Source organism: Chrysoperla carnea, chromosome 2, assembly GCF_905475395.1.
Source record: "Chrysoperla carnea chromosome 2, inChrCarn1.1, whole genome shotgun sequence".
Taxonomy (NCBI): domain Eukaryota; kingdom Metazoa; phylum Arthropoda; class Insecta; order Neuroptera; family Chrysopidae; genus Chrysoperla; species Chrysoperla carnea.
In genome coordinates, this window is record NC_058338.1 from 69,562,356 (window position 1) to 69,575,610 (window position 13,255).

Here is a 13,255-nt window from a genome sequence, read left to right on the forward strand (position 1 = left end):
AGGCAAGGAACATAATTCTTTATTTCCTGACTCTATATCTTTACCTGAGGTTACCTGTATACTTGTGTGGTATAAATAGTAACATTGAAATGGGAAACAGATATTATTCTGTTCTTTCTATTAATGATTGATAGATTGTTATTATTTATATAAGGTGAATAGTTTGTGGCATTTGTGGCATGAATATTTGTGGTCTAATTCAACAAAACATAACAAGCATGAATTGTTAATGTAATAACTTAAAATAAAAATATCTATCACAACTCACTAGCTAAATAAAATATTTTTCACATAATCAAATAAAAACCAAGTGTGAAATTTTTTAAAATAATTTCATCCATATACAGAAACGGTGATGGCTTTGATTTTTAACAAGTAAAAGTCTTAAAAAATTTTCGAAGTAAATTATTGCAAATATTATTAAATATTTCATTCATGAGAATTTGAAGGCATCAAAATCTCATGCCAAATCATTCTTATTAAGAAATTATTAAATATTCAAATGATGGGCCAAAACTATGTAATTATTGCAAGAAATATATCAACTGATCCACAGAATTGTCTAAATATCCTATACACATTTATTTGATCAGTATATACGTGCGAATTTTTTGTCATTGAATTTATATTGTTGAAAGGATAGTGTTTTGTGTCAATCAAAACCAAGAATCGATTTTCTTCAACTCTCAGTTACAAGTTTTAGTTACATATCACATTCACAAAATTTTAAAATTATCTCATAAAAAATAAACTGATGAAATACTTTAACGAAAATCATATTTCTAACCTTTCTTTGGCTAAACTTTTTATATCTTTAGGGGTTCAGAAATTACGTTTCACGTTAAGAGAAGGAGAGGGTGTCAACGAAATGTGATATTGTAAGACAAGGAGCAGGGAGGTGAAAAGGTTTGTGATGTCACAATACAAAGAGAAGATTTTGACAAAAACTCATGCCAAAATCTAAAATATTAAAATGCGTAATTTATACGTAAACATGTGTCACCGGTCAATGCATGCTAGATTGCTAGCCGCCCTACCCTTCTGAGCGTCAGTTGTCTGTGAGAAAAATATATTACGTCACACAAGAGGAGCGGGAAAAATTTATGAAACGTATTTTATGGATGGTCTCTTATTCGCACCGTGCGTGAATTTTATTGGAGGCGTTTCCATGGTAACGATACACAACTTTAATTATAGAATTTTATGGATGCATATATAATTGTATGGATTGCATTTATGACTTATATTGAAAATTTAATATTATTGTCTTACAAATTTAAATAAATAATTATGATAATTTACATTTGAAAAATAATATTTGTGCAATTTGATTTCTTATTTTCACAATTTTTAATGCATTAAGTTTAATTAATTAGTGTTTTTCAATAATTTTAACTTGACATTTTCTATAACATTAACATGTAAAGAATTGCAAATTAGTCATAACAGCGTCCTTTATCGCCAAAATTTTTCACTGGAAGCGCTAGCATCGATTTTATTGTCCCTACCATGACTACGCACACAACGAATACCAATACACCATGTTTTTAAAAGTTTGTAGTGCATGGACGTAAAAAAATTGTAAATAGTTTTATATAAATCTTTTGTGATTTCTATTTGAAAAAATTATACAGTTATTTTTATTATAATTCTTTTATTTTTATATGACATTTTTTTTTTTTTTTTTTGGTGGTTGCGTATAACTTTTTTTATTGAACTACTTCATTCAATTGATTACCATCAATAATATACTTCACTTCCTGTGTAACATGACATGAACCCGGATGTCATAAGTCATGTGACAATTATACGTTTTTAATATAACTTTATGTGAATTTCAACTATAATATATTTTTAAGAGCAAAATTGATTTAAAATTATTGAATAGGAAATCAGTTTTGTAATAAAATTAGCTGAGATTCCTAAAAGCAACATCACCAAATCTTATAATATTATAAAAAATGGTTCTACTCTTAGATATTTCCGTAGTGGTCGTCAAGATTTACAGTTTCTCATGATTGCATAACGATAAGAAATTATAAAACTAATTCCTTGTTTTAAACGTTTTAAAAAGGCACAAGTTCTCTTTTTGTTTGGTTTAGTCTTGAAGATAATGGTATTTCAGGTAGGAAACAACCATCACGATGAAAGTTACACCGAACATTGTTCGCGAAGTGTTTTTGAAGTTGCCTGTTTTTATTTTTAACTATCGAAAAAAAATTATACCAAAATTTAATAAACAAAATTGATTTTTCATGTAATTTTAAAATTGAAAACGGTTTTTCTAAACTATAAATTCAAACGCCAGTGACCTCAATTTGCTTTCACTATATTATAATGTAATTTTCCATAGAAACAAGCCGAAAAATTGTGAATTTAGATAGACTGGCTCACAGCCTCAACGGATGTAAATAAGTCACAACTAATCACAAGCCGTTTTTTTAAATAAATAATATCACTATTTTTTATGAGTAATTAAAAAAAAAAAATTATCTTTAAACAAAAAAAATTTCTTTGTGGCAAAAAAAATTAATGCAACTTCTTTCTCAAAATTTTTTTAAATATATTTTTCCCACAATAAAACGATGTCAAAATGTTAAATATCAATAAGCAAATTTTTTTATGAACCATATGCATAATATTTTGATACTTTGCAATACTTGATTATTTTTATCATCGTCATTAAACATAATACCTACTACTATATTCATAATTAATTTTGAACAAAATGGAAATTAAAAATTTAAAGAAATGCGAACACGAATCTGTCGTAAGAATATTCAATATTACATACCCAATACGAGAATATCCGTTACAAACGTCTGCCTACAAAACATAAAAACTTCTCCCCATTTCGCGGTTTATCACTTGTGTGTACATCCCCTACTGTAATTACAGCACATTATTTTTTCAACGTTTTATAAATATCTATTCATGATATTTCTAGATCATGATATCAAAGATGGCCAAGAGTGGGAAACTTCCACATATAATGCAATTATAATTTAATAGAAAACGTTATTCGGGAATTACCAAGCCGGTATAATTCTAATGTAAGATACTTTAAAACTAAAACTGGGACTACAAAATGAGCATTTATTTTTTGACTCTATATTTCAAAAGTAGCCATGAGCAATGTCAAGACGAACACAAAGATCGGCACAGTAGCCAAGCGAGTTAAGGCATCTAAACTTGCTTTGATCACAATGTCGTCGCTTGGATAAGAACGAAGTAACCGATTCCACCCACACCATAAAATTAATTTTATATTCGGGATGTAGTTTAATAAATAAATAAAGATTAAAAATAATGATATGGGTGGCCTCTGTTATAGACGTGGTCTGAGAAACGGAGGTTTAACCCCATTACTATTAAGTCAAGCTTATATTTAAGTCAAGAACATAAGAAGAAGTACAAGGCTAAGTGATCAAGACAAGGATATTCAAACATGGTTTAGGTCTTGCTTTAATCTTCACAATTAATAGGGACATTCAAATTTAATTTGTGACAGCTCTCAATAGCTAGGATCAAAACAACACAAAGTTTTACAAAACTTTGTAGCGTTGGTTTTCCAACCTCAGGCTTTGTTCATCATTACTTTCCAGCACAGTTAAAAAAATTACATAGCGTCGAAACTTTTAAATATAATTTTTAAATTTGGATCTTTAGAACAGGTCAAAGTATTCTTTCTAGTGAACTTTGATATTTTTGGCAGGAATGTTAATAAGTGAGATTGAATCGTGTACATTAAAATGGCTGGAATAAATCTTTAAATAGCAACAGTGTTCGCACCACCTTATCGATATACATGTGTCCGATTACTACATATTTATATTAAATATAAAATGATATTTTGTTTTATAAAACTAATGATTTTTCTCATGCTATTGACATCAATTTTAAAAACTAATCTAAACAAGGTTGCTCATAACTAATTATTATTATTAGGTGTTTGACCTTTTGATCACTATGTGAGTCTAAAACCGTCATCCTGTTATTTAAATATATATACCTAATCAAAGATAGCATCTACCTCAAAGCAAGACTCATCAATAGTCATACAAGTAAGTAATAATTTCCTCAGATAATACATGTAAACATATCTATAGGTTTTTTATTTTTATTTTTAAAAATATTTATTTCATCACTAATTAACCTTTTTAAATATGATTTTAACCTTTCTAATCATTACGTAATATCCTGTGTGTAAAGAACATTTTATAATAGTTTAACACAGATTAAAAGACATATTTATGTTTAGAATTGCTATAAGCTATTGTAATATACATGTATATGACATCTTCATTATGGGCTAGTTCAGATCGTTTCTACACTTGGATGTCCAAGTAATCTAGGCACTTTATTCAGGTAAAAAAAAAAGAGAAAACCTTTGAAAAAGTTTAAGCCACCGAAGTTCAAATAAAAAGAACCAGAGGTGTCATGGGACACCAGGTAGGAACTATATTCCTTTCGTACCTTGGTGCATTATAAAATTTAGCGCTTACTTTTTTTATTTACAAGATTTTTTTCTGAAAAATTAAGGTATTAAGGGTTTGATTCCTTAAAGAATTTAATTTTATAGCTACTTTAGGTTTTTACTGTATGAATAAATTGTTAGTTTAAAATAGTCGTACTTCTGATTTATTATTCAAGCCAACGGCGTACATTAGGTTGGGTTTGATCATATTTATTATGACATAATATAAAAATTTCCTTGTCCTTACTTTTAATTATCTCTATTTTCTTTAACTTCTGATAACTTTCAAAACTTTATTTTTTGTAATGATAAAACATAAAATTTTGACAAAAAATACAAATTGGCAAATTATAAAAATATCTTTGCATTTTCTCAAAATTCATGGCAAGCTGAATCGATTGAAAAAGTTTTAGTTTTCTAGGTAATGTAGATGAAAATGGTCGGTTTTTGGTGTCCTTTTTTTTGGTTGCACAATTTTTGGTTTTACCTTCCCACCAGCAAACAAATCAGTCAATTTAGACAGACCCTCATCAAGGGCAGATATATTTTGCCCCTAATTGTCCCTAGGTTGATTTTACTTCTTAAGATAGTAGACGCTCTTATACTGAAAAGAAAAATAAGTCAAAAAATTCAAATAGTGCCCAATTTACCTTAAATATTAATACATATTCTTAATAAATATTCAGTTTCCTTTCTGTCGCCATTAGCCATTATATGACTTCTTTATTAGGCTTGTAAATACACTGAAAGTGGAAAGAAACAAGTGAATGAGTTAATTATTGAAATACCATGTATAGACTGCCAATTTTAGCTTTAGTTAAGAAAGATAGCCATTAATCCTCAAATGATTTTGAAAATTTACCTGAACTTAAAAGTTATTAACACACGCATGACCTTTATTGTACTTAGATAACCACTTTTGTCAAAAAATTTTTCAAAAACTAGCATATTTTCTTTCGATTAAAGCTAATAAAGACATATTTTTAAGTCGTTTTTCCTTCGAAAGCTAACGATTTTCGAAAAAATGTTTTATTTTCCTAATTATAATATAATTCTATCTCTTACACTTTAAGATCTAAATTGGCTATTAGAGCCACCCGGAGAACTAGGTCCAATTCGATGTCAGAACATGAAGTCCCCCATCAAACTCTGCAACTTTTGCTTAAGTTATTTTTTTATTGGTTAACTACAAAACTATTAGCCGTAATAGATAAAAATAAGTCACCCTGTATAGATTCATATTTCGTTTCTTAGCAGATCTTACATTATGGATTATTAATTGAGTTATTTTTTCTCTGACATATAAATTCATAACTAAACACTTGCAATGTCCTTGAAACTTAGATTTCAATCTAGGTGGGTCGCTAATATGTTTATAATTATCAAATTGAAAGGTCAATTTATATTAAATAACTGTAAATAAAAAAATTATTTAAAATTTTAGATTCGGAAAAATTATTAAATAAAATAACAATAAAAATGCAAAATTTATGAAAATGTCAAAACAGTGCAAAAAATTTTTTTTCTTCATATTTTAGGCAAACTATTTCAACATAGCACAAAAGGATAGAAATTTTAAGCTTTTCGTATTCATTTTATTAGTTTGACCCCAACCAAGACGAATAAACAGTAACTGATAATAATCTGAAGTGTTTTGAAGGATCTTTCATACGATTGCATGAACGAATATGAGTATATACAAAAGATGGCAAACAGGTCGACATTATAATGTACCTTACTTAATTTTACACGTATTAAGTTACCTAATTTCAAAAACTAATTTAGCATGCAATACGTGAGAATATCAATCGGTATATCAATAAAAAATGGATTGGTTTTTATTGATAAAAAATCAGATCACCTTGCAAATATTTTTGTGGTTAATATGCAATTAGTACACAATAATTATTTCTTTTTTATATGGATAAGCTATATCTACCTGCAACATCGTCACGTCAAATATACTCCCGTAAAAATGCGATGATTATCTGCGATTAAAACCGAATTCTCTTAAATGCAAGCTATATACATATACGGCTAAATACATCCTTTGAATTTCAGCTAGATCGGGTCAGTTTGTTTTGATGGAAAAAGCAAATTCACGTAGGAATTAATAACTTTTTTCGATAAAAGTATTCTTTGTATGACTCCCAAAGGCAGACTTCTCCTTTCCTTACAATCCATACGCCAGCAGTTTCCCATGTTAAGGTTACATTTTATAGTTTATATACTTTAAAATATGGCAGTTTTTGGCGATATAAATTTCAAAATTCCATAAAATCGCGGAACTAAAATGATTATAAAGAACTGTGAAATAATATTCCTCTTCAATGCAACGTCTCTTGTAAATCAATCCTTTCTTTTTGTCAAAACCTAGCTGAAGAAAAGCAAAATATCATATGCGAGACAAGTGCTTAAGTCACCTGAAATAAAATTTCAACACTAACTCTTAAGCGGTAAGAGTTCCCAGGCCTTGGTTATATATTAACTTTAGACGATATTGATGTTACAGCTTTTTGTAAGAAAAAAATTAGCAACGAACTAACACTAAATACTATCACTACACTCATTGTTAACTCATGACGTCACTGAAAATATAGTCACGTAAAGAAACACTTACCAAGACAAAAAAAAAAGAATGATTTCGACAGATAATCTTCTTCGAGGGATTTTTGGAACTATGTTACTTATCGCACGTTCCGATTTGTTAACTGGTTTCGGAGAAAAAACCAAAAAAAGCACAACACAAAAAACGACACCAAAAACCGACTATTTTCATATCCTAAGAAACTAAAACTTTTTCAATGTATTCAACCATGAATTTTGAAAAAATATATTTTCTAATTTGTCAATTTATATTTTTATCAAAATTTTATATTTTATCATTTTAAAAAATTGAGTTGTGAAAGTTATCAGAAGTTAAAGATAACAGAGACAATTTAAAATAAGTACAAACTAAAAGTAGCTATAAAATTAAATTCTTTAAATAATAAAAGAAATATTTGACTTCTAAAATTAATACCTTAAATTTTCTGAAAAATATCTTGTAAATAAAAAAGTAAGCGCTGCATTTATAATGTACCAAGGTACGAAAGAAATATAGTTCCTACGGAGTATCCCATGACACCTCTCTTTTTTATCAAAATAATGAATTGAAAGTGAAAGAAGTGAGCTTACCTCAGCATATTCAGCACAAATATCAATACTGGACACAAAATTCACAACATCATCAACACTCCATGAATTCACTTCCGAATCGGTAATACTTGCACATTGTCCCAGACATAACCGTTGTTGTGCAGCACTACACGGTGAAACAGTTTTTAAAATAGGTGTTGATGAAGCCGACGTCGATGCAGATGCGGTTGTCATTACATTATTTAACATTGGTGGGCCAGGACTTTCACTCTCACCACGTTTAATTTGCAACGCACTAGTTGACTTCGATGAAACTCGATTACGTTTTGATAGCGCTGCCAACGGGGCAGCATTTGATAAATCTAATGGTGACGAAGAACTTTGTATATCTAGCGTGGATGAAGATGATAAAGCAGAAGCACCACGTTTTAGACTGAGTTTGTTGAGTTCATCTTGTTTCGCTTGTCGAACAATAGCAAGTAATGCTTGTGTGCTGGACATATCAATCATTGGTGGGAATAATGGTATATTACTAGGACTTGGAAATAAACTATTACTATTGTCGATTTTTTTGGATGATTCTGTGGGAGTGGGATCTTTTACTAGCGATGAGGACGAGGATGAGGATGAGGTATTTAGTGTTGTTGTTGCTGTTGTACCTAATGGTGATAGTAAACTTGCGTAAGGTGTGTTCGTTTTGAAGTTTTGTATAAAACTACGTGGATCGATTATACCGTTTCGTATTGGTGGTGAATTGAAATACCTGTAATTCAAAACAGAAGAAATTATTATCCAGAAAATTTTATTAATCATTCATGGTTAACTGGAAGATTCCCCTTTCTCAAGCGAACAGCCCAACTTTTCGTTTAAACAACATATATGGAGATGGTAGAAAATTTCTGGTAGAATACAATGTTTCCATAAAAACCACAGTATCTTTCAAAAATCAAAGTTAAATGACTTGTGTACTCCTAACACAAGAAGGGTAGAAATTAAAGATCATATGGAGTACTTGTGTTCATGTAAGTTTAGGTTTTTCGGTAGATTAATGAATCGTACTGTATATATTATACTCCGCGGAACAGCACCTTTTTTCTTAAATGTAATACATACTAGAAATTCGTTAGTGACTTTCTTTTGGCGAGTCCGTTTTCAAATGAGTATGATAACTTCAAATTTAAGGATATTCGAGCGCCAAGGCAATTTTGGATAAAAGGCTTGATTTTTTTTTAAATGAATACTATTTAAATTAAAGTAAAAGTTTTAAAAAATTATTTAAAACAAAAAAAACCCGGTATGCCCGACTAATTGTAATAATGGGGTTTAACCTCCGTTTCTCTGACATATACGCCTATAACAGAGGCCACCCACATCATTATTTGTGAATCTTTATTTATTTAATTACAAAGTATATTTACAATTACATTTTTGATGTGGGTGGAGTCGGTTACTACGTTCTTATCCAAGCGACGACAATGTGATCAATTCTGCACTCCCATTAATTATAATTGTTCACACTGCCGCTGCCTGGATTCGAACCCGCAACCTAAGTCTAAGTAAACTTACGGTCTATAACTAATGCCTTAGACCGCTCGGCCACTTAGGCTCTTGCCCGACTAATTAAGAATGTATGCGCACAGTGGTGGGGACACAAAAAATATTTTTTTTTCAATTTTGATGGTGCATTATGTTATAAACTTGACAATGTAAGAGGAAAAGTAACAATACAAATTTTCGATATCTGAAGTAATTTTCAAAATATCGGTAATTGAAAATTTTTTTTAATGAATTAACTTTCGATATTTCGATAATCAAGGCAGATATCGTCTACATTCATGGAGTTATAACAAATAGTTGAAAATAATGTACAAATAATTTCATCCCTAAGTCTAAAATTGCCTTGACGCTCGTACTTCCTTTAGTTATCGATATGAAAAAGCGTAGTATGCAATTTGTCGTATAAAATATTTTATAAGACAAAAATACTGCACTGATTAGCTTGTCTACCAGTTCGGACATGCCGTTTTAAAGTATTTTTATTCGAAAAAAAGCCCCTCACGAAGTTTCAAGTATGTACTGATCATTTAATAAAAAGAGTGCTGTCCCACGGACTATTAAAATGTTCGATTGTGTTTAAAGAGATGACCATAAAGAGAACATGAATATTACCCAAGTTATTACATAAATATTACCTATTATATAAACCTTATTATTATTGTATTTTAATAATAATTGTCAATTCATTGTAATAATATTATTATTATTATAAGAAAAGTTAGTACTTTTTTAAATGTCGTCGCATTATTTATTTATTTATATATTGTATTTATTTTAAATTGACATAAATATTGATTGAATTTTATATTTTATTGTAATTTAAACTTTACCTAATAAGGTACAATTTTAAATCAATACCTTAGTTTTACAATACAACAGAAATAATTGAATATTTTAAAGGCGTTTTGTTGTTCAAAGGAAATTTTCATCGGATTTATTTTTTTCGAAATTATCAATTAGTTATGTTTAGCCTTACAACAACTTTTTCAGCAAAAATTCTCGTAAGTGGGGCATTTTTTTATCAACAAATTGTTGATACCTATCCGTAAACTTACAATTGACCGATAAATATCCGTATTTTATTGTTATTCTTTCGATTAGATATTTTTGACAAACTTTTATCTATCCGTTGTTTTTTTCTGATGGCAATGCATTTTTACGGTAGTATGATTGATTTATCCATCGCTACCATCATATTTGATATACATACTTTTTTTAGTTTCAAATTTCAAATTTAAACAAAAAATACTTTAATAGGGACAAACTTGCATTATACTAAAAAGTAGAAAATAATTGTTCTTATGAGCCACTCATACAAGACTATTTGTAAAAGCTTGAGGCGCTTCAAATCACTCTTGATATTGTAAATTGAGCGCGTCCAGCTTTTACAAATAGTAATGTATTCGAACGACTCATAAGGAAAATTATTTTATACTTTTTAGTACAATGAAAATATCGGATGTACCGATTTTGATTCACAATTTGGTCCACCATAAAATGTTTTTGAAGATTCCGCGCCAGAAAATTAAAACCCATGAAATAAATGGTGGAAACGCATATAAATAATATATTACATTACATCTCACTATTCAGATGTATTTATATGCGCTCCCACCATATTTATCTAGAATTGTGTAGAGTTATTTGAATAGTATGTAGGTATTATTTATTATTATTCAAGTATTGTGAATAGATATTTATAAGAGCAATATGCGAGCGCAGGGAGCTCCACTGCCGAAGGCTCCCAAGACCAGTTATTTCAAAGTTTTAAGTTTTCACTTCCGTCGACAGTCCCATTGACGGACTTCTTTTTTTTTTTCTTTTGCAAGTATCAGACTAAGAATATAAAAAAACGGTTACTCCTTAATTTTAAGCATAGAAACTAAAATATTTAAATAAAGAAAATAAATACTTACTCATTTGGATTACTATTATTGTACTTGGCAGCTAAACTTCTCATAATATCCGAATAATTACGTCCACTAAGTGTAGCAGCACCATGTTCAGCACCAGGTGGTGTACCAGGTATACTGGACGATGACGGTGTAACAGAACGTGATCGTGAACTGTTATCCGGGGTTGTTGCACTACGTGATGCTGGTGATAGTCGTTCATTCTTCAGTGTACTAATTGTGTTATTGTTATTTTGAAAGTCAACACCATTCATTTTCGCTGAAGATAAGGCATCACCCGTAGATGGCGTTGTTGTACCACCATTATTCGTGTTACCACGATGTCGATTTGAACGTGATTTTAATGACCCTGTGATTGGTGTTAATGGTTGCGGTGGTGTATCACCTTCACCGCCAGTTTCACCTGTAACAAACGAAAAAGCGAAAATGAGAAATGGCTTTCTTTATACTCAAACCTAACACTTATTTCTAATAAAAATAAAGTAAAATTTTGAGTAAAAAGTTCTCAATTCAAAACCTATTAACGAGATTCCTACACAAATTTGGTGTAGGAATTCATAGGATGACATATTTAAAGATATAAACAAACATTTGTTAACAAAAGATTTTAAAAGATTTTACGTTGGGCCATTATTCAAAGTTCCCACATGATATTTGTATGAATGCTTACAACACCTATAAATAAGATTTTAATTATTTATTGTTAATTAACAAAACCTAATTAATATTTGATTCAAACAATAAATTTGATTTTTGTTATAGACAATTCAACCATGACTTGTAATATTAGAATTGCATTTTACAAAAATGATTTTTTTGTTTCTCAGATGTAGACTGGACGATACATTCACTACAGTAAGGATATTTTTATTTTCCACGGATCATTTGCTACGATTAGTTATTTTTTATACAACAAATATAGAGTATATAAATAATATACGATATTGATGTATGCCAATGAATTATGGAACCTGGACCCAAAAGAAATGAACACACTTATTATTTGGGAAAGAAAAGAAACAAGAAAATTTTTGGAGGTTGTTTTCGGGAAATTCGTATATAATATCACAAATATCACGACAGAATTGATCTCCGAGATACCTAGTACCCAGGATACCTTAATACCGCTGGCTACCGTGTACCCGATTCTGTCGAGATGTTCAGCGACCACAAAAACCCCCGTGTAACGAGTTTGAATCGAATTTAAAATGCAATTACAAAATGCATTATATTATTTATGCAAATTCCATATTTATAATTTCTTATAAATCAATTTAGATCACAAAATTTCCTAACCTTAGAATCGAATCGAATTTCGAAAACTGCATTCAAATACGACTAACTGTTCAAATTTTCGAACTTTAACTGTTTTTAGTGTTTCGCAAAATTGAATAGTATTTATTTACAGTGGCAGTAGTTTTAAGCCTATGTTCAGTGCAGGCGACGATCAAGACGCTTTCAATGATACCTCATTTTGACGTAACTTATGAGATAAGTAGCTAGGAAGATATGAGGGAACATATATTAAGCTATCATCACAGACAGACCCCATACAAGAGTCTCGTCACTATATATAGTTTTACAAACCTAACTAATCCTAATCTGTTGTATTGACCAATTCGATTCTAATTGGATAACATATGGATGAAGTCGTGTAAAACACCACGATTAATATACCAAATAAGTTTGTTAAAAACATGATTACACAACATACAAATTAAATGTTACATTGTGTAACTTATAACATATAGAATGTCTTGATATTAAAGAAAAATGATGGAAGCAGTTTGAAGCCATCATATTATATACAATAATAGTTATTAAAACTGTAGTTAATAAGTAAAATATACAGATTGTTCTACTAACAAACAAATCAATTGAAAATTACTGATTCGAAGATATCAAGAATGTAATTCTGTTTTAATCATGGCGTAGGTTTAGCTTTTATATAACGAGATATCAGTTATAATGACTCTTCAATAAATATACCTCGTCAATCAGAGATAAGACGAAAATTATAATCGTGATTTTGGACCAAGGAGGCAGGCAATAGTATTCTAAAACATTCGATAAAACTTAAGAAGTTAGCAAATGTTTCGAGTCCAAGTTGTATTGCTTATTTTTAAATAAAAACTTTCTAATTTAAACCATTCATTTCTAAGCAGTTTCG

At 29.6% G+C, this 13,255-nt stretch overlaps 1 protein-coding gene across 1 annotated transcript in view; it reads right to left on the reverse strand.

Moving 5' to 3' along the window:
* LOC123292881 (myosin-G heavy chain-like) overlaps positions 1–13,255 on the reverse strand; it is a 223,049-nt gene that overhangs the window by 94,553 nt on the left and 115,241 nt on the right. The window contains exons 3-4 of the mRNA XM_044873594.1: positions 11,089–11,488; positions 7,655–8,378 (exon numbers count right to left, since the gene is read on the reverse strand). Coding sequence (XP_044729529.1) covers positions 7,655–8,378; positions 11,089–11,488 — 1,124 coding nt within the window. The remainder of the gene's footprint in view (positions 1–7,654; positions 8,379–11,088; positions 11,489–13,255) is intronic.